General features: G+C 30.8%; 1 protein-coding gene across 2 annotated transcripts; it reads right to left on the bottom strand.

Moving 5' to 3' along the window:
• Window positions 1-27: 27 nt before the first annotated feature.
• On the bottom strand, window positions 28-9,577 carry LOC120076516 (metal transporter Nramp7.2-like). 2 transcript variants are annotated; one of them, XM_039030368.2, is made up of 13 exons: window positions 8,740-9,577; window positions 8,547-8,625; window positions 7,887-7,927; window positions 7,486-7,564; window positions 7,255-7,359; window positions 6,198-6,307; window positions 4,329-4,510; window positions 4,143-4,212; window positions 3,838-4,011; window positions 3,656-3,760; window positions 3,446-3,577; window positions 742-837; window positions 28-642 (listed from the first exon to the last, which is right to left on the bottom strand). In XM_039030368.2, exons 1-13 carry the CDS (start codon window positions 8,902-8,904, stop codon window positions 295-297), a joined length of 1,686 nt encoding a protein of 561 aa, XP_038886296.1. In that variant the 5' UTR covers window positions 8,905-9,577; the 3' UTR covers window positions 28-294. The 2 variants fall into 2 exon arrangements, with proteins under 2 accessions (XP_038886296.1, XP_090169077.1); XM_090312951.1 differs by having other exon boundaries at window positions 28-837.
• Window positions 9,578-23,195: the final 13,618 nt, after the last annotated feature.

The following is a 23,195-nucleotide window of genomic DNA, read 5'->3' as shown; positions in this document are numbered from 1 at the left end:
ACTATTTTAAAATGTAATGATAAATTATTGCAGACAAAGCGAAAAATAATGATTTATTATCATCATTTTAATTATTACATGTTTGAAATTACATAACACACATCGTTTCAACTTGAACATAGTTCAATTAACATTTCTCCACCCACTTTTGTCATTAATTCAGGGAAAAAAACGACAGAAGCAAACTATCTACAGAATGGCCTGTAGCAAAGACTACAAAAAGCAACATTAGTGCGCCAAGGTGGCAGAAAAAAGACGATCGGCCCAGAGTTGAATGCAGGCCCAGATTAGCTATCAAGGCTTATACTCTGGTAGTGGGATATGGGCCAAATCCTCTCTGAAAGGCACCGGAGTGAAGTCACGAGGCCCAAAAGAATTATTAAGCCCACTTTCTAAATGGGCTTGGGCCATAGGGTCATCCTTTTCGGGCTCAATGTAAGTCACAACCCTGTCTTTTCGAAACATTAGGTAAATAACGGCAAGAATGTAAGCAGCCATCAAAGGAAACACAACGATCCCAATGAACACATTTGCTATTCTGTGTAAATTGTTGTGAATTAGCCAGCCCACGAAGGCCGTACTGAGATAATAGATGTTGATGCCGATGATTGCCAGGCCCAATATCCACGAGATTACAATGATCTGAAACAAAGCCCAAATAAATATAAACGTGTTAATGGGCCGGCCCAATAATGGTAAATGTGGGCCGTACGGAATGAAAAGGGAAAAGATTGGGCTCACGTATATGGAGTTCTTGTGGGGGCCCATCTTGGTGCTGCTGCTACTGAATTTGAGGAGTGGAATTAGAGCAAATGGAAGCTCGAACGAAAGAATCATCTGCCACAAATTACGCATTGCCCATTAAATTAATTCTTGAAAATTAATATTTATAAATTGTAGTAATCGAAAATAGTTTAAATCAACCTCGACATTAAATGTTCTATTCTCTCACCCCATGTATTTAATTTAATATCTTTATAAAAAAGAAAAATATTAGTTTTAGTCTATGTTTTCTTTCCTACTATAAGTGGGGTGATAAAATCGAACATCTAATCTCGATGTCGATATTACAAATTTTATGTAAATTGAGTTATGTTCTTTTGACATTTATATTTTTGTTTAGAGAAAACGTATTTCGAACTTTATATTTGTTTGAAAGTTTGATTTTAAGGTTGACCAAAATATAGGAATGGAATGTTGAGACCCACCACCAATTTAGAAAATCCTTAATTAGAGCAATCTCATTTTCATCAATCCAATTCTCGTTTCTCATTCCTTTCATTGAACTCTACAATTTTTTTTTTTCACTGATTACTTGTATATCTTTACCTTTCCAATATAGTTTATAAATAGGGTCTACAACCTTTTTATTAACCATTTTCCCCTTTATTTGGATTGAATTAAAAAAAAAATCAAAAAATTCATTTTTATTTAAACATTTTAGATAAAAACTGATTAAAATGCATCTGAAAAACTATTTTGAGTAGTTGTTAAATATTCTAATTTCTTTTTAAATGACTCATTTTTTAAATTAAACACTTGAGAATATATTTCAAACACACTCCTATTCTTTGATTATTATTATTATTATTATTTTCATATTAGTTATATTGTTAAAATAAATACTTGTATAATAAGCCTATCTTTGTTCAGTAAGAAAGATATTTTAATTCTCTTTGTAGTTGATGTATTTCTATTTTATTAACATTTTTTAATATTAAATCAACTGTCAAAATAAAAACACATCACTATCAAATGAAATAGTAATAGAATAAATTTCAATTTAAATTTACTGTTGATTATTATTTGTTTAAATTAGAAGTTAGCTTAGACATATTATTTAGTAATTCATTTTAATTAGTTAAAAATATGAATGGGATATCTTAGTAATTATAATATATAAAATTAGGTTTTTGACCTTCCCTAATATACCACATAAATGAACGGGTCTTTTTAAATATAAATACGTATTTAAAAATATTTATATTTTATAGTAAAAAATTTTAAAAATATAATATAAAATGTAAATATTTTTTTGATTTTCTATTTATAAGAATTTCTCTAAATGAAAATTTTTTTATTTGAATTTTAAACGGAATAATATTCTAATATGATTGAGATTTATTAGGATAATTGTAAGTAAAAGAAACTTTAATCTCTATAATTTTAGTGGTTTTTCTTTTATCTCCATAATTTTAGTGGTTCCATTTTATTCCCAACATTTGTGTTTCTTGTTCTTACAAAATAAAAATAAAAATATACAAACCCTAATTTTTTTCACTAAAATTGGATTTATTTAGTACAACCAATAAGAATCAAGTATAATACAAAGTTTAGTTTGTTTTAGAGTAAAATATATTAGTGTTTAAAATATTTTCACTTTCTTTAAACCATCAATTAAAATTTGAATCTCTCAATACTATCTATATTCTAAGAAACCAAAATACAAATGGTTGAAATTGAAATTAGTAGAAAATTTAAATCATGTTTTTCAGATTAATTAGTTAACTTGAGTGAATATACATTTGGTACAAAGTCTAGATTTTATTTTAATGTTTAAGATGGTGCAAATTCCAAAAATAATATTTTTAATGTTTTTCAAAGTATAGATATATTGAATTTGAAATTTTCATAATTATATAAATTTATATTTCATGTTTTAAACTTATTTCCTTAAATTAAATCAAAATATGTCTCATAAATCATATAATATTACAAAATAATAATTATACTTTTTTTTTTTTTCATGTTCATAAACCAATAAATGATAGTTTATAATTAACAAATCCTCGTTAGTCCCTAAAATTTCGTAAAAATAACAATTTAGTAATTGAACTTTGATTTGTAACGATTTAGTCTCTCTACTTCGAATTTCTCAACAATTTAGTCATTTTACTTTAAATTTCGTAATGGTTCAATCTCTATTACGTATAACAACAATTAGTGTTAAGATTTTCTAAAATTTTTTTACATAAATAAACCGATAAATTAATTACAGACTCATATTTCTATAAAATATAAAATCTACATCATAAAATTAAAAAAAAAAAATCAAAATCTAATTTTGATTATTTTTTTAAGTTAGAAACTAAATTGTTACAAATTAAAAGTACAATAACTAAATTATTACATATTAAAAGTTCAAAAGTACATGAACCAAATCATTAAAAATCAAAATTCCAAGACTAAATTATTGCTCTCATAAAAGCTAGGACAAAAAATATTTTTTTAACCTAATTTATATTCAACATAATATTTAGTAAGTAATACTCCTAATTTTATAGATATTTATGAAATACATTTTGAAGAATGAATTAAATTGAAATCCAACATTTTTTTCTCTTTTAAATCCGATATATCAAACACATATCTGCATGAAATTATTTACCAAATATAACTCAATTAATTCTGAAATTTTAAGGAGTAAAAAAAAGAAAAAACAAACCGATGCAATGATGATGAGACGGCCGGCACCTTGAGGTCCACCGATGATGGATACGATGAGACTGGGCGTAATTGCAATGGACCTCGTCATAAGGTTTCTCGCCCATGTTTTCATTTTCAGGTCCAAAAATCCCTTTTTAAACAATAATTAATAAAAATAAACAATTTATTTATTTATTTATTAAAATTAAAATAGAAGTAATTAAAATACCTGCATGATGAACTGACCGGCATAAGTGCCGGTGATGCTGGAGCTTTGTCCAGAGGCAAACAACGCTATGGCGTAAATAGTGGAGCTCGATTTTCCCAGTACGTTCTGGAAATTTATAATTATATTTTATTAAAAACAAAAAAAAATTAAGAAAACGGTGCGTTTTGAGATTTGAATCGGACCTGGAGGAGGAAGGAGGCGGAGTTGAGAGTTATGTCGGAGCATTGATCGGCGGTGGTTTCGGAGACTTTTCCGACCGTACAAACGGTGCCGGAAACTGAAACGACGGCCACGTTTATTAAAAATGCTATGAACAGTGCAAATCCGCTCTCTATTAGGAAGTATCTACAGGCCTCCTGCATTGCATCCACCCCAATTTTATTTAAAACTTCAAAATGTTTAAGAATGAATTGATTTATTAGAGTAAATTTCATACACAAAACTCAAAGCTTATAAACTAAATTATAATGGGGGAAGAGTTACGTACGTTGATACCACGGACGGAATTGGGGACTTTCCTTGAGAGGACAAGAGCGGAATGAAGAAAGAGGTTATGCCTGCAGTTCCACAAATTCAATATATATATATATATATATATATATATATTTCATAATAATAATAATAATAATAATAATATTGCTTTTTACAAATTAAAGAAAAGAAAAAATGGTACGGCATAACGAGGGCGCCGAGAAGAGCGATGGCGTCGGCGGTGGCTCCTTGGCCGTTGAGCTTTGGAACAAACATTCCTTTTAAAACGCCGGTCGCCGGAGGCTTAACGTAGCTCATTTCCCCGAAGAAACACGCCGCCATTACGAACACTAATATTGCTATCAGCAATTCCAGCTTCCTCGCCTGCAACAATTCATTTATTTCCAAACATAAATTACACCTATTTAATATTTCACTTTTAAATTTTATAATTTTGCTTCTTCTTTTCTCTCCTTTTCTCTACAACTATCCTTCCAACTTTCTCTTTAATCTATTTATTTTTTCATGAGGTTCAATTTATTCGATGATTCCAACCTATAACTTTATATTCATTGAATTTTGGTAAATATCATGAGAATGGTTGTCCCACATCGAAAATATTCAAACAACCCTCCATTTCTCCCATCCATTGTCCACCTTGATTGGCCCTCTAAATCAGATAGATTCATATCCGAAAGAGGTGGACAATAAGTAGTTCTTTCAAAATTGACTATTTATCCCTCTATTAGAGGTGTTCCAGAAATATCTACGATCGAGTAATGAGTGTCGTGATGGGTCTATTTACGGTATTCCTATGTATTATTTTGGAGATTTATAATTCTACTAGGACGGAATTCCCTTGTGATGGACTGGAAGAGGGGGTACATGTCAAGTATCCGCTTGGGATCATGTCTTCTTAGGACTATTTTGGATGTACAATTCAATTTCGGTAGTAATATTCCGTTTCAGTTAGACAATGCAGAACACTTTAAGATTTAATATGCTAACTCTAGTTAAACTCTTGTTTTATATTCTTTTGTTTGAGAGTGGAAAAAGTGGTGTAAAAACTTTTACATAGTGTTTTTGTAATTGAATCTCTGTATAGTTATAGTAATTTTTTATATAGTTTATTTCTTTCAAACGGGTCCTGATTTTTCTCCAATTTTAAAGTTTTTCACCTAAATTCTTTGCTTATTTTTGCCCAAATATGTTAATTATCATTGTATATTACTCATATATTATTATTGAAACATTAATTAAATATAGTTTAAATTATATATTCGATCTGTATAATTTGAAAAAAGTTAAAATATAGTTTTTATGATTTAAAAATTAAATTCCTTTCCAATTGTTTAATGAAATAAGACTATTAATGTTTTATCAAGAAAATTTTCACAAATAAAAAAATGCCAAACTGTTCACAAATAGAAAAAAAATCAGTATCTATTAGTGATAGATTTCTATCAATTTCTATCATTGATCAACATTGATGGACTTCTACAACCTCTATCAAGATCTATTAAAGAATATTAAAAAAATTTATTTTGTGTAAATAGTTTATCTTATTTTTCTATTTTTGAAAATCACCCTTTTATCAAATTACATATAAAATTCTATCCAACCATAAAAATAAAACTCTAGTCACTTTTACATGATTGGTCTAGACTTTAACTTCTCCAAACTATATATTAAATATGTCACTAACTTTTTTTCAAATGATAATATATCATTACCTTATCATTATTTAATATGAAAAAGATATATCCATGGCTATACCATTTTTGTTCTATTAGAAAGATACCAATGATAATATTCCAATAGAAAATATATCACTAACCTATCATTAATAAAACAACCAATATATTAATGTAGAGGTTTGTCCTTGATTATCACAAAATCCTCTTTATTTCAAATATAAAGTTGAAGGATCATTAAAGTAGAAATTAAAATTTTTTAGAATATGAATAGAAGGTTAGGGGAAAATAAAATAAGGTTAAAAATATTGAGAACTAAAAGGTAAATTTTAAATAATAATAATTCCTTTAAAATAAATAAATAATAATTAATTTACCCCATATCTTTGGAGTCCAAGGAGCAAGAGGGTACTCAAACCGGTGAGAAGAACCCCAGCCCAAACAGGAATATGGAATAGAATATTCAGAGCAAAGGCTGTTCCTATCACTGCAACCAAACACAAAATAATCAAAATTAATTAATTAAGAAAAAAAAAAGGAAGGAAAATATCTTTTTTTTATTATTATTAGGCTTTGGATATAGTTTCTATTTGTCAAAATATTACACATTTAGTTCTTAAGTTTTGAGTTTAGTTTCAATTAGTCGTTAAGTTTCAATATGTTACAATTTTACCTTTTAACATTTGAGTTTTGCTTCAATTTGGTCCCTATATTTCAAGGCTTACATTTTTAACCTTCATTATTCACTAAATACTCATTTTCTGTCTTAATTTATATTAATAAATTAAATATCATTAAAAGAATTGTAATTAATTATGTTTCATATTTTTTTTATCACTTTTAAAAGTAATTTTAAAATTTCACTCATAATTATTTTTAATTAATTAATAGAAATTAACCTCAATTATTGAAAGGGAATACTTAATTTAAAAAATTGAGGTTAAAAACGCAAAATCTTAAAATTTAGAGGCCAAATTGAAATAAAATTTAAATCTCAATGGTAAAATTATAACATTTTGAAACTTAGGGATTAAATCGAAATAAAACTCAAAATTTAAGGACAACATGTGTAATATTTAAAAACTTAGAGACCAAATAAAAACTAGGCCCAAAAGTTAGAGATCAAAAGTATTTTTCTCTAAAAAATGGGGAGAAAATACTTTTTTTTTGTTCTAATTTCTATTTGGTCTCCTGAATTTTAAAATGTTATACATTTAGTCCTTAAGTTTGGAGTTTTGTTTCAATTTAATTTATAATTTTCAAAATGTTCCAATTTTTTTCTTTAAAATTTGAGAACTAAATATAGAATATTTTGAAACGTATTAATCAAATAGAAACTAGATAAAAAAAAGTTAAGAGATAAAAAGATATTAAAAAAATAGTTAACTAGATTAATTAAGTGTAATAAAATAAATAAAATAAATAAAATAATACCTTCTGGAATATCGGCTGCTATTACAGCAACTTCAGCTAGCAACCAAAGGCAGTACTTTACAAATATGGGATATTCGGCTTTGCAAACTTCCGAAAGGTGTTTTCCTTTTTATTAAAAAGAAAAATAGTAAATTAGTGTTAATTAATTAATGAATAAGTAATTAATAACCATGAATTATTTTCGTGGTTGATTAATCTTGATGTTAAATTATTATTAATATTTTTACTTACCGGTGCTTACGCCAAGATTTGCAGCGAGGGATTGGATTATGAGCGCAAATATTAATCCGATAAGCACCACCCATAGAAGCTGCCATTAATTAATTCAACATTATATTTTTATTTTTAAAAATAATTACAATATCAATAAAATTCTCTTTTCTTACAAAAGCAAATGCACTTATATACTTATTTTTTTAAAAGAAAAAAACTTATACAAATTAAAATTTACGAAAATCAAACTACTCCGTTCAACCGATTCCCTCTCCTTTGGTGACATTCATTAAATTATAAGAGAGAAATCTCTTAAATATTTATATCTCGTGATAATTATAATTTTTTTTTTTATATTTATATTTAATAATTTTATTATGAAATAACTATATTGTAGCGATCTCATTGATTTTGTTTACCTCGAATCCGTGATTAGCTCCAGCCTGCAAGTCCGTTTCCACTAGAAATTGACCAAACAAAAGAAAAGACATGATATAGTCCGTCAAGTTACAACTTAAAAAATATATATTTTTAAATTAAAATATTTCAAACAACGAAAATTTAAATATATATTATATAGGTAAGAAAAATAAATAAATAAAAACAGAACCTTGCTTACTTACTAGTTAATTAGGTATGTATACTATATAATAAAGTTAATACTATTATCTAATTCTTTTGAAAATTTTGAACCACTAAAAATGCTGAAAAGTCAAGGTTGTATTGGTTAATTATTTTGTTTTTAAAAATTAAGCTTATTTTGTTTTTACCTTTTTTTTTTTATGATGATTTACATTTTTCTCAAGTAAAATTGTTGAATTCTTAATGAAATTAAACCAGCTTTTATAAGGTTTTTTTTTTTTTTTTTTTTTGAATTTTCAAAATTTAGCTTAAAAGTAGATAAAAAAAAAAGAAGATTTTTTAGATAAAAGTAGTGTTTATAGTTTTAATTCTAAAAAATAAAAAATCAAATTATTACCCAACAAGACTTTAATTTTTTTAAAAAATATTTAGGTACAATTCATTACTATTTTTTTTTTTTTTTTTTTTTTTGCATGAATAAATTTAGGTAAACTTACAGTTGCCAGGATCAAGGTAAGCCAATGAGACAAGGAAGCCAGGACCAACATGTGATAGAAACTTTCTCCATCCAGGTTTCTAAATAATCAAAATGAACATAAAATTAAAAAAATAAAAAAACTAAAGAAAATATTTAATTTCACTTTAAATTTTATGTTTCTTTCTTTTTCATAAGAGATTATCAGCGACGACCTGATGATTGATGGTTTGTTCTTCTCGATGATTCTGTGGCTTGACGGTGTTGGTCGGAGTTGCCGTTGCCACTCCCGTGTTAACCGCTGCTATGCGGTTGCTGCCACCACCGAAGGACGGTGTGGCCACCGTACTCATTTGTGCTTCCTTCTGCTGACTTCCCATTTCTTTTATTCTCTCTTCAGTGTCGATGCTGTCGACTTGACGAATAAGCCGTTTGCGTATTTATAATGAGAGGTTAGCCATCGTGTTCACATTTTGACATGTTTATAAATTGAGAAAATTATCTTTTCAGTTCCAAAATTTAAAAAATGTACACTTTTAATTTTGAATTTATAAAATTAAGTCTATTTAGTCAATTTTATTTACCAATTTTTCAAAATATATAGTTTTAGTCATCATAATAAAAATGATTTAAAAAATCTTTGAAGTATTTTTTATTTGATTTTTAAAAATAGTTATATGATGTTTAAAATTAGAAAAAAAAAATAGTTTCAAAGACGATGTGGTTTTTAAAAATTATTCTTCTAATTTAAAATGAAAAATAATTATTCAAAATAATAGTATGAAGCTATTTCAGAGACATTTTAAATATATTTTTAAAAATAATGATTAAAAAAATAAATTTTGAAAACTCAAGAACCAAATGGATCTATTCTTATAAACATGATAACTAAAAAGGTATATCTTTTATATTCAGGGACCAAACACACATATTCTTTTAACCTTGAGGACCAAAAAGGTAATCAACCCTCGTAAATTTTACATTTGCTACAATATTGTTGTAATTATATCTAAAAAGATTATCATTAATTGGAAATTTAAAAGGAACAGTGACAAACTAGTTAAGTTTATGGACAAATATCAATTTACACCTATGAACTTTAGAGGTTGTCAATTTAAACCCTACATTAATAGCTATATCAATTTAAACTTTGTACTTTCATATATATATCAATTTAAACCTAAATTAATATATGTATCAATTTAAACCTTGAACTTTCATAAGTGTATCAATTTAAATCTTGAAGTTTTATAAGTTATCAATTTAAACCCCCAATTATGTTTTATTTAGATACATTTAAAGAAATTTAGGGTTTAAATTGATATATTTATTAAAGTTCAGGGTTTAAATTGATATACTTATGAAAGTTCAGAGTTTGAATTGATACAATTATTAGTTTGAGGTTTAAATTGATACTGTCCCAAGTTTAGAGATTAAATTGATACAACTATTAGTTTAGAATTTAATTTGATACAACTTCCAAATTCAGAGACAAATTTATACTTTTAATCTCGTTTTTCCACTAAAAATATACTCAATTTTAAACCTTTGGCATTAATGTCTACTAATTAATTAAAAATATTTATGAATGGGAAATTTAATTTTAATTTTAACAGTAATGAAAAGTAGTGAAACTTAATCAATTATAATTTTTTTTTAGGAAAAAGGTAACTAATAGACATTACTACAAGATATATAAAATGACTATTTAGTGGGAAAAAAAAAAAGAAAAATCAAATTTAAAAGCATAAAATCTTGAAAGTTATGAATATCAAACAAAATTTAAATCTCAAAGGTAAAATCATAATATTTTGAAACTCTGAGACTTAAATTGAAAGCAACTTCAAAACTTAGATGGAATGTGTAACATTTTGAAACTTAAAAGACCAAATCGAAACTAACCCAAAAAGTAGAAAAAAATTACTTCATTGAAACATAGATAACTAACTACCACACATTCAATATGTTATTGACTTTTTAATGGCAAAGAGTGTTGTTTATGAAGTTTTGTCAAACAACTATAATATAGTATACGAACTTTTTAAAGTATATGAACCAAATTCTAATATTTTTCAACTCATTCCTCAAATTTGTTCCTCTCGTGCCATATGCCCTTACCTCTCCTTTTGCCAAAAGAAACGACATGTCACTTTCCTTACACTCTCGATGATTAGAATGACATTTACTTACTATTAGGTCTTTGATACATTATTAAGTAATCTAAATTATTGACCTCTGCTTTGTTAGTCATTATACCCACTTGAAGTTATTGTCCTACTACAAATATCCAAAAAGGAAAAAAAAAATAATACTAATAAATAACGTATTGTTTCAAGCTACCTTATATTATATACTCACAAATGTCTATTATAACATATGGTTTTTGTTATATTTAAATTGGATGTATTTGTTATAGTCAATAGGACTTATTTTCTAAAACGTATTACACTGTTATATGATAGCAACATCTGAAAAATAATTATAATATAAACAAAAACAGCTTATTTAAGTTTATTAATCAACAATTAATAAACAATTAATGAGAAAAAAAAAAGAGAGAAATTTTTGTTTTACTTTCGAGTCAATTTTGACCTTAAAATTTTAATTCAATCAATTTAAAGTATAATATTGAATAAGAGCGAAAGTTAATACCATCAGTTAATTGAGTTGATTTTGTCTATATTTTTTTTGAGGCATCCGTAGTTAAAAATAAATGTGTGATGATATTTGTTAGATAATATAATATTAAATTTATTTTCAATCAATAAAAAATAAATGAGTATTTTTCTTTGTTGGGATATTTTGGGATGGATTTAGATGTTTTATAATAAAACAAGTTGTATAATAAAAAAAATTCGAAAAAAAAAAGAGAAATTCTGATTTTAATCCAAAATTTTGAATCATAAATAATGGATTTGTTTGAGTTGCTGGTTGAAATAATTCTGATTATGAACACATCAGTATGGTTATGAATTAATCTAATATTGGTTAATAAAAAAAAAACTAATATTGGTTAATCATTTATGATAAGACACTAAAATGCCACGTTTACCATTATTTAAACTTAATTCATCAATTGTAATTTAAAAATCCAAAATGGGATATTATTGGCTATGGATAAGAAGATCTAAAAAATCCAAAATTTTAGGATGTTATTTGTTCAATAATGGTATGGATAAAAAAATTCCAAATTTTAGAATATTATTTACTTACTACTGGTATCAATAAAAAAAATCCAAATATTTGGGATTTTTTTGTTTGATAAAGGTATGGATAAAAAAATCTTAAATTATGAAATGTTATTTGCTAAAGTATTGATAAAAAAAATCTAATATTTCGTTGGAAAATGGTTAAGTAAACAACACTAATCGTAATGAAATTATTTTTACAAAATAGATGAGTAAACATGTTCAAAAGTAATCTAATTACTATATGACTAAGGTCTATTATAATTGATTCATCAATTAAAATCCATTATGTTTACACCATTTTTTATTATAGGTGGGTAAATGAGGCCTAATTACTATCTTAAAAATTGATGGTTCAATCTCTTACCAACCATTGTTGAGCTTAGAAAAAAATCTATTATATCGGATTATTAATTGAAAACATTATGTTAATATGGTAATTTTATTGAAATATGTTGAAAATTTAAAATGTATCAATTTAATTAAAACAATCTATCTATACTTCACTTAATTAAGAAAAAAAAAGAAGAAGAAGAAAGAAAAAAAGAAAAAAAGAAAAAAAAACGACAATGGAAAGTATTGAATGACACCCAATTTTATATTCTGTTTTTATACATTTAAAAATGTTTCTAGTGCTAATTGATCAATCAATTGACAAAAACATTTTACAAGTGTTTTTTTTACATATTATTATTTTTAATTTTTATTCATATATATATATGTGTGTGTGTGGAATGATGCAAAGTTTAATTTAATATGTGATTTTAATGATGATGAAGTTGGTGTAAATTGGAAGTTGATAAAACAAAACTAAAATAATTATTAGAATTGATAAACAAAGATTAATGTAAGAAATAAAGAAAGATTGATGAACTTGAAATCGATGAACAAAATTGATGTAGGAAATATAAACTTACTTGAATTCAAGAACTTATGAAGAACTTTTGGGAGAAATGAAGAACTTTTTGAAGGAGAAAATGAAGAACTTTATTTTTCAACAAAAGGTACAAAGTTCTCTCTCTTTTCTCTCAAGGCAAAAACTTGTAGAACATAACATGATATGACCTCCCCTATATATATATTGTAGTTTGACAATATGTGGGTGAGAATTCAAACTTTTGACCTATTGGTCGAGTATACAAGTTTTATGTCAATTGAACACTGCTAATGTTACCTAAGAACTCTTTTTTCCTAATTTCAAACTATGATGACTTTGCATGAAAATTATTTTGGGCATGATATGAATATAAAATACAACTAGAAGAAAATATAAGTCAGGGCCTTGTGAAGATAAACATAAAGGGGTGGTTTGTTTCGTGAGAATCCAAGATTTTTACGAAGTGGGTACTTGGATTACCGCATTTGTTTTACGGTGATGTAAGATGTCCGGATATATGAAGATTCTCAAGCATATTAAGATGTTCTTGTGGAGGATATCTTGAGAATTTTGGATGCCCTCCTAAAAAATGAGGTTTCTAAATTCCCGTGTTGATGCATCATCTTTTTACTTTTTAACATTTTTCTTATATATATATATAAACACCACTCTTCTTTACTTTCATTTTATAATTAAAATATATATTGTAACCTATGTATTTTACTCTCTTTGATTATATTGTAACTGTTTTTATTTTTTTAAAAAAAAATATTCAAAATCAAATTAATATTTATTTTATATATATATATATATATATATATTGGGTTGAGAAAAATAACAAATAAATAATAAAACTATATCAATTTACAAAGAAATTGAAATTAATTATAGCAAATATGTTATATAAGTTCAAATTATATTAAATTAGTTGTAAATTAATGAATGTTCGTAACGACATTTTTTGAACCTTATGTAAATTTAAGATATTCTCGTGTAAAAATCTTACAAAACAAATATAATTATGAGAGTATTTCTAGATGTCTTGAAAAATATTCTTATAAAACAAATATGGTTATTTGAGGATGTCAAACATCGATAATTTCGAACATTTATAATTTTAGACATCTAAAGATTTCGATTATATCTATATTCCCAAAAAAAACAAATCCCCCATATATGATAAGTGACAAGTTTAAATATTGCAAGAATGCTTTTACTTATTTATTTATATAAGAACAATTCATTTGGACTTGTTTCATGCCTCCCATACTTGACATAAAAATAGTCTTTATTCTCTCTCTTTGGTATATAGAATATATATAGCATTCCAATTTGTTAAAACTTTGTTTGAGTATGGAACTGAGGCAGTGAGCTTTAATGAGATTTTGCTTTCATTTAGATTTCTTCTCAACTGTTTTTTTTTCTTTAAATAAATTATAATTGAAACTTTGATTTCTTTTCATTACGTATCCGTCGTATAGAATTTTATTATACGATTTCAATAAATGTGAATATATGTTTACTAGATCAAAGAGGATATGTATTAGATATTTCATTTTTATAGATTTTGGGATGTTTTATGATATTGATTTTAGATTTAAAAATAATTTTGAAAAATATATACGAAAAGATAATTATTGCAAGAGCTTGAAGAAATAAGCCACGAGATTAGGTTTATTTGTGTGTTTGAGATGTCGTTGTTTAGACTAACAATTATAATAACTAAACACGTCTATTATCATGACACCAAATTTAGTATATAAATATGTTTCTCATACTTTTTAAAGACGGTATATTGTATCTATTTTCTATGTATTTTGTTCTTTTATATGTATGACATTTCGAAATCTAATATTCAATAAAATAAATAAGAATTTTAAAATTCCATCCTTTAAAATTTAAAATTAGCTAAGAATGGGATAATACTTGCCCTTTTTTTCTTTATCCTCATTTTATCTGTGACATGATTAATCATAGATTATAAGAATGTCGTGTCAGCGTAATAACAAAGAGACAAATATAATCAAAGTTTATTAGTAGAATTTAACCAAATTTCCCTCTAATTATATACCTCATAGAAATAGATCAATGTAGCATCTTCATGTACGTAATACGTTGAATTTGGATTAATTTTACAATATTAGGATAACAATTTGCAATAAACTTGGATGCGCTCTTATTGGATAATTAATAACGTCAGAGTATTATTATTATTATTATGTTTATGTTTATGTTTATTTATTTATGGTTTATTTGGTTGACAAATTATAGTGTCATTATTTAAATGATTATGATTTGTTATTATTAAACAGAATTATGGTGACATGTTAAGAGATAAGGCATGGCACGTGCCATTAACAATTGGGCACGCAGCACCCACATGATCATTTCTTTGCACTTCGGTAGTTTGACATGGGAGCCTCCGGTAAATTGTTAGGAAAAGTAATTATTTCCATTTTTTTTTAGGATAAAACTTTTAAGTCGAGAGTAGTGGTACTCGATAGTACTTTTAGAGATAATTAAGTATATAGCAATTGTTCACATGAGGTTTCTAGAGAAACGTGTTTCGTGGAGTAGAACTTGAGTTGGTGTTGATTTTGGAATTGATTTGATGCGATGTGGTTCGATCTCTAATATTTGATCCTCTAATTCTCTCTCAGTTGGGTGAATATGCTTGACTTGGAGAAGGAAAGCACCGAACGTTCTTGAAGTAGAAGTCTTGGAAGCTTGGAGTAGAAGTCTTGGAAGAGTATTTGTGTCTTCAAAGGTCTTCTGCCTTATAGGAGTGCAGCTTCAGGAGTCTTGGAAGCTTGAAGTAGAAGTCTTGTAAGAGTATTTGTGTCTTCAAACGTCTTCTGCCTTATAGGAGTGCAGCTTCAGGAGTCTTGGAAGCTTGAAGTAGAAGTCTTGGAAGAGTATTTGTGTCTTCAAACGTCTTCTGCCTTATAGGAGTGCAGCTTCAGGAGTCTTGGAAGCTTGAAGTAGAAGTCTTGGAAGAGTATTTATGTCTTCAAAGGTCTTCTGCCTTATAGGAGTGCAGCTTCAGGAGTCTTGGAAGCTTGAATTAGAAGTCTTGGAAGAGTATTTGTGTCTTCAAAGGTCTTCTACGTTATAGGAGTGCAGTTTCAGGAGTCTTCGAAGCTTGAAGTAGAAGTCTTGGAAGAGTATTTGTGTCTTCAAAGGTAGCACTAAGAACAGCGGAGGAACGCATAGAAGATAGGCGTAAGTCTTCTGTCTTATAGGAGTGCAGCTTCAGGAGTCTTGGAAGCTTGAAGTAGAAGTCTTGGAAGAGTATTTGTGTCTTCAAAGGTCTTCTGCCTTATAGGAGTGCAGCTTCAGGATTCTTGGAATCTTGAAGTAGAAGTCTCGGAAGAGTATTTGTGTCTTCAAAGGTCTTCTATCTTATAGGAGTGCAGCTTCAGGAGTCTTGGAAGCTTGAAGTAGAAGTCTTGGAAGAGTATTTGTGTCTTCAAAGGTCTTCTGCCTTATAGGAGTGCAGCTTCAGAAGTCTTGGAAGCTTGAAGTAGAAGTCTCGGAAGAGTATTTGTGTCTTCAAAGGTCTTCTGCCTTATAGGAGTGCAACTTCAGGATTCTTGGAAGCTTGAAGTAGAAGTCTCGGAAGAGTATTTGTGTCTTCAAAGGTCTTCTGCCTTATAGGAGTGCAGCTTCAGAAGTCTTGGAAGCTTGAAGTAGAAGTCTTGGAAGAGTATTTGTGTCTTCAAAGGTCTTCTGCCTTATAAGAGTGCAGCTTCAGGAGTCTTAGAAGCTTGAAGTAAAAGTCTTGGAAGAGTATTTGTGTCTTCAAAGATCTTATTCCTTATAGGAATGCAGCTTCAGGAGTCTTAGAAGCTTGAAGTAGAAGTCTTAGAAGAGTATTTGTGTCTTCAAAGATCTTCTGCCTTATAGGAGTGCAGCTTCAGAAATCTTGGGAGTCCTCTACTTGTTAGTGAATTCCTTCTGGGTCTTCTGAGTGTAGAAGATGCTGCCTTTACAAATGAAGAGAACATCTCTATTTATAGAATTCTCAGATGGGCTTCGTGGGCTTGGTTGGTCCATGGGCCTGACCCTTGGGCCCAATTAGCTGGTTTTGCGCCTGATATGGAATTTGGGTCCAATTCAACTTTTTTTTCTTTTTTTTTTTTGTAGTCTGGAATTTAATCTCATCTGATTCATCCGCGTGACGTCATCGAAACTTGTCTTCAATTCAATTCGGGACATGTGTCAACTTCTAATTGGACCCAAAGTCAATGATTTAGAAATTCGTCGTTAATTTAGCAAACGACGTGGTGACTTGTGTTGGTCCAAAATTTCTCATTCAACAAATGCCCCTTTTTCGAGATTTATGCACATATATGGGTGGATGAATCTAAAAAAAAAATGTAATTTGAGTTCAAAGTATGATTTTTTTTGACTATTTTAATTTGATGCATCATTATGATCAAAATATGAGAATTTAGCTAAAAATTTTAATTTGAAATCTTGTTCGTTTGACACACTTTCACTAAGTAAACTTTAATTTGAACTAAAGTAGAATTTATGTCCCACTTTAATTGTAAATTTAATTTAATTTGAATTCAGAATAGAATTTAGGGTGAAATTGAATCTTGATCAATTTTGGTTTGAGATAAAAATTTGGGATATGCTCAATTGTACTTGGAAATGAGTATAGAAACTAAGGTTGATTTAAATTTGAGATAAAATTTGGAATATAGCCAAATTTTGACTCGGCATTTTATTCATAACTCAATATCAAGATTAACCATTCGAATATTGATAAAATTTGGGATATGGCCAAATTTTAATTTGGAACGGATTTGACATTTATCTCACCCGATTTGGCTGGCTTGAATTTAGAATAAAAATTTGGATTAGAAATTTTAGACTGAGATTTGGAATAATAGTTGATTTTAATTTCAATTTGAATGTAATATGAATTTGAACTTAAATGGAAGATATTTTGGAGAGCCAATGTATTGGAAGACAACCTTACTAGCTAGATCAGGCCATTACCAGCGATACCAAGCCATTATCAGCGAGATCAGGCCATTACCAGTGATACCAAACCATTACCAGCGAGATCAGGCCATTACCAGTGATACCAAGCCATTACCAGCTATACCAGGCCATTACCAGCGAGATCAGGCCATTACCAGCGATACCAAGCCATTACTAGCGATAACAGGCCATTACCATCAATACCAAGCCATCACCAGTGATACCCTACCAACTTCATGGTGACACCTTACCAACTTCACCAGGAACTTAATTTGAGAATAAATTCGATTCGTTTAACAACTAAATAAAGAATGATTGTTGCGGAGACAAGAAGAAGAAGAGTGTAGAAACGTAGAAGATCTACATCTTCAAGGTGCTGAAGCAAGTTCATCCAAACATCGGTATTTCCAGCAAGGCCATGGGTATCATGAACAGCTTCATCAACTATATCTTCGAGAATTGGCCAAACACATTGTCTCTGAAGGCACCAAGGTGGTGACTAAGTTCACAAGTTCCTCTCCTTTTGGAGAGAGCAAGATTTTGAGGGAGAAAGTAGGAGAGAGCGAGATTGTGGGAGAGAGCGAGATCGTGGGAGAGAGCGAGATCAGTGAGAGCATTTCGAGCGAGATTGTGGGAGAGAGCGAGATTTTAGGAGAGAGCGAGATTGTGGGAGAGAGCGACACTGGAGAGAGCGAGATCAACGAGAGCCTTTCGAGCGAGATTGTGGGAGAGAGTGACACCAACGAGAGGATTTCGAGCGATATTCTCCATTATTATTATTATTATTATTATTTTATTAATAATAATTTTTTTCTTTTACTTTTTTTTTTCAGGCAGCCGTCTATTTTGTGGCTAGCGATACCAGCCTTAGCGAGATTTTCTTCTCTATACTGTTGGCTTATGCCAGATTCTCTTAAGTCTTAAGCTTAAAACTCCTCGCTGTTGAATCTGGGGATCCAAAACTCCACCGTGACCCCTAATTCAAGCAACCTCCAATCGAGCTTGATCTTTTTTGTTGACTCTTAACTAATTTCAGCAAGAATCGAAGTTCCACAACAAAATAAACAGTATTCAGTTTGAGTAACCCATGATTTTATCAGATTTCAACTGATTAGTAGAAAAAAAATCTCATCGAACTTAGCTATATAAATACTGGTAGGACGCATGCTCTTCTTCATCTTGTAGTGTGATCTCCTTCGTTCTTACGTCCTTTCCATCCTTTGTCAATCACACTTGGATTGCAATAGGAAGCTATAAGTGAGGAGAAGGGAGAAAGAAGGAAGGATGGGGAATTAGGGCTTCCCCTTTTTTTTTTTTTTTTGCTCTCTTTTTATTATTATTATTATTTTACTAACTTGCCCCCCTACTATTTTTTTTTGTAGGAGTTACGGTGCAACTAAAGGAGTACAACAAAACAAGTTTTTTTTTTTAATCTCATCGACCCGTCTTTGGTGCGCTTATGTATCCTGATCGTCATGGGAGGGGCCCACAAAGACTTACAACTCTCCCATTCGATCACCCTAGGTGAATCCTGAAAAGGTCTACTTTGTAGCACCGTTCGTACATTCTGATCGTCATGGGAAAGGCCCCGCAAAGGCTTACAATTCTCCCATTCGATCACCCTAAGTGGATCCCAAAAAGATCTGTAGCACCGTTCGAACATCTTGATCGTCATAGGAGGGGCCCCGCAAAGGCTTACAACTCTCCCATTCGATCACCCTAGGGAGGATCTAAGAAAGGTCTACCTTGTAGCACCGCTCGTGTATCCTGATCGTCATGGGAAGGGGCCCCGCAAAGGCATACAACTCTCCCATTCGATTACCCTAGGGAGGATCCTCGAAAGGTTTGCCTTGTTATGTTACTCCTTGATCAAAATTTGAAGATAAGGGAAATATGCCATTGAGTATTTAAAGATGAGGCGGATATGCCATCAAACCTTGAAGATAAGAAGAATGTGCCGTCAAGATTTTGAATGGAGTCAAGTTGGCTAGAGTCGATCTCGCGTACAAGGCGGAGCCAGACGGACCGAAGTCGTCCTCGCATATGAGGTGGAGCCGGATGGACTAGAGTCGTCCTCGCATATGAGGTAGAGCTAGACAAACGAAACTTGATCTCACATATGAGGTGGAACCACACCTACATTTTTTTAGAGGAAGCGAAGCTACACAAATTTTGGAGAAGAGGTGAAGTTGTACCAATATTTTGGAGAGGAAACAAAACCGCACCACGACTTTGAAGATGGAGCGAATTCGCGTCATCAGTTTGGAGATGAAACGAAGCCACGCCACAACTTGGAGATGAAGCGAAGCCGCGTCATTAGTTTGGAGATGAAATGAAGCCACGCCACGACTTTGAAGATGAAGTGAAGCTGCGTCATTAGTTTGGAGATGAAACGAAGCCACGCCACGACTTGGAGATGAAGCGAAGCTGCGTCATTAGTTTGAAGATGAAATGAAGCCACGCCACGACTTTGAGATGAAGCGAAGCCGTGTCATTAGTTTGGAGATGAAACGAAGCCACGCCGCGACTTGGAGATGAAACGAAGCTGCGTCTTTAGTTTGGAGATGAAATGAAGCCACGCCACGACTTTGAAGATAAAGTGAAGCCGCATCATTAGTTTGGAGATGAAACGAAGCCACGCCACAACTTGGAAATGAAGTGAAGCCGTGTCATTAGTTTGGAGATGAAGCGAAGCCACGCCACGACTTGGAGATGAAGCGAAGCCACGTCATTAGTTTGGAGATGAAATGAAGCCACGCCACGACTTTGAAGATGAAGTGAAGCAACGTCATTAGTTTGGAGATGAAACGAAGCCACACCATGATTTTGTAGATTGAGTCATTGAAGATGGAGCCGAGCCATGCACACCGAGCTTGAACTTGAAGATGAAGCGGAGTTATGCACACTGACTTTTAACTTGAAGATGGAAATGGGGCCATGCATACCAATCTTGAACTTAAAGATGGAAAGGGATCAACGAAGCCTTTGAACTTAAAGATGGAGAAGCATCGATGAAGCCTTTGAACTTAAATATGGAGAAGCATCGACGAGACTTTCGCACTTGAGTTTGACAAAGCATCGACAAATTCTTCGCATTTGAGTTTGATGAAGCATGAAGCTTTGGTAGTAGGCTTGACTTTGTGACTTTGAGCATGAAGATGAAGCATCGATGGAGCCTCTAAACTTGAAGATGGAGAAGCGTATAAGTTTACTTTTAAAGAGGAAGCAAAACGCATTCCACGTGTGTGCCTTTTATTTACTGTGTTGGCTCCTTACGAGGGATGAACATCTTCAACCCATTGCGTTGCCCCCAATAGGGATGAACATCTTCAATCTGAAGTGTCATTCTTTGACGAGGATGATCAACATCAATCTTGTAGTATTATACTTAGGTGGTTGTGGTACCTCTTCTGATGGACTAAACTTAAATTTCTTTAAGTTTCCTTCGTACCTTTAAAGAATGGGATCGAATCATGACGTAGTTTAAGTTTTTTTTTTTAACTGGACTGAACTTGAAGTTTCTTTCAAGCTGCCTACATACACTTCTTAATGATAGGAATTAAGTCATAATGTAGTTCGAAGAGAATTTTTTTCTTTTTATGGGCGACTGAATTTAAATTTCTTTAAGTTGCCGATGTACCCTTTATAATGAAAGGAATCAAGTCGTAACGTAGTTCATAGAGAAATTTTTTTTCTTTTTATGGGCGACTGAACTTAAATTTCTTTAAGTTGCCTACGTACCCTTTATAATGAAAGGGATCAAGTCGTAACGTAGTTCATAGAGATTTTTTTTTCTTTTGATGCGCGACTGAACTTAAATTTCTTTAAGTTGCCTACGTATCCTTTATAATGAAAGGGATCAAGTCGTAACGTAGTTCATAGAGAAATTTTTTTCTTTTTATGCATGACTGAACCTAAATTTTTTTAAGTTGCCTATGTACCCTTTATAATGAAAGGGATCAAATCGTAACGTAGTTCATACAATTTTTTTTTTGGGCCGATCACATTTTAAGCTCATGCGGGCTAGGAGCATCATGCAGTTTAGGCTCTTGCGATGAAGAGCTTTTTCATTTAAACTTTAGAAGCTCTTATTTCATCATGGTTTTGATCATCCTCTTCATTTGTAGGATTCGTTAATATGATGAGTTTTGGCTTCACTATCAAGGAACCTTCTGTACTTATGTTAACAGAAAATTTCCTCTTCATGCATGAAGGGACACGACTGTGAATCTTTTCGCCGTTGTTTTCTTCATGGAATGACGTCGCCTTCAAGATTTTCATCCTTCCTTTATGTTGATCGCTTGTTGTCTTGAGACGATCAAAAGCAGATATTGAAGGTCGATCTTTCTTTGATGTGGATATACTTAGCCTTTTGAAGGCTGAAGTTCGAGCAGAAGTAGTCGTTGGATATTGGTCTTCTTCTCCTACTGTGGCCATACTCAATATTTGAAAGACTGAAGATCGAGCACTTGAAGGCTTAATACGATCGAAGACAGAAGTTCTTTGCTTCATTTCTTCTAAGTTTTTTACTTCTTCAGCAGTCATCTGATTGTTGTCGACTTCCATTATGCCGACAGTGTGACATGCAATAACTTCTTATACTTTTTCTGGATGATTATTGAGAAAGCTTCTTGGGAGAAATTCTGCCAAAGTTGCCAGCCGTCGGAATTGAGGGAAGTCTTTGTCTTCTTTCTTAGCAGGCTTAGGCTTCCGTGTCATCTTTTTGCCTTTCTTTTTATGAGTCTTTTCTTCTTCTATAGCTTCGATAGAAACGCGACTCTTTTTGGGTGAAGTTTGGTTGTCTTCTCTTTTGATGAGTCACTACTATCCACCATTTGTTGTCATCTTCAACAAGTTCACCTTTATTTTCGGAATTTGTTGTTTGAATCTCTTGTTAGAACCGAACAACTATATGCTTGAATTCTCCAAACTGGATCGGACTTTGTCTTTGAGCATGGGACATAGATAGTATTGGAACATTTGAAGTCACCACTATTGTAGCGTGATTTGTCTGAGCTACTTCATCCAAATCTAGCTCAATCTTCTTTTCACGAGCCAACTTCATAATTCGTTCCTTCAGCACAAAGCACCTTTCAACTGGATGGCTAATGACCCGATGATACTTGCCGTAGTTAGGATCATCTATTTTTCCTTCTTGTTCCGGCCGCTTGCATTCTGGTAGCTGAATAAGTTGCTTCTCTAGTAGTTGCTCTAACATATCTGCCACATCAGAGTCAGGGAATGGATAAACCTTCTCTTTTTGTTCTTTAAGAGTTGGGCGACGTTTCTCGCCTTCATTGTTCCTTCTTTCAAATTTTGTTTGTTTTCCTTTGGAGGAAAATTTCAGCGGGGTCACATGAATGACCATAGATTCTTTTGTGGCACTACCCACGATCTTTTTAGTGCCCTTGGCATCATTTTTGTATTTTCTCCCTTCAGAGACTAGGAAATCTTTAGTTCCCCTATTGGAAATGCTCAGCTCCATATCATGAGCGCGTGTTGCCAGCTCTTCAAACGTACGAGGTTTTATCCCTTGTAGGATGTAGAGAAGCTCCCAATGCATGCCTTAAGTGCACATTTCCACTACAGATAATTCAATAAGTCTATCTTT

The sequence above is a fragment of the Benincasa hispida genome, chromosome 4, assembly GCF_027475165.1.
Source record: "Benincasa hispida cultivar pf3 chromosome 4, pf3_genome.v1.1, whole genome shotgun sequence".
Lineage (NCBI taxonomy): Eukaryota > Viridiplantae > Streptophyta > Magnoliopsida > Cucurbitales > Cucurbitaceae > Benincasa > Benincasa hispida.
Note: the sequence above shows the minus strand (reverse complement) of the source record. Positions and strands in the feature narration are given on the sequence as shown.

Bases quoted from the DNA above. Each gene is read 5' to 3' on its own strand.
- LOC120076516 (XM_090312951.1), bottom strand. From the start codon at position 8,904: ATGGGAAGTCAGCAGAAGGAAGCACAAATGAGTACGGTGGCCACACCG. The intron at 8,626-8,739 runs GTCGTCGCTGAT...TTGATTATTTAG, and splicing joins AACAAACCATCAATCATCAG to AAACCTGGATGGAGAAAGTT. The intron at 7,928-8,546 runs GTAAGTTTACCT...GTCAATTTCTAG, and splicing joins TTACCTTGATCCTGGCAACT to TGGAAACGGACTTGCAGGCT.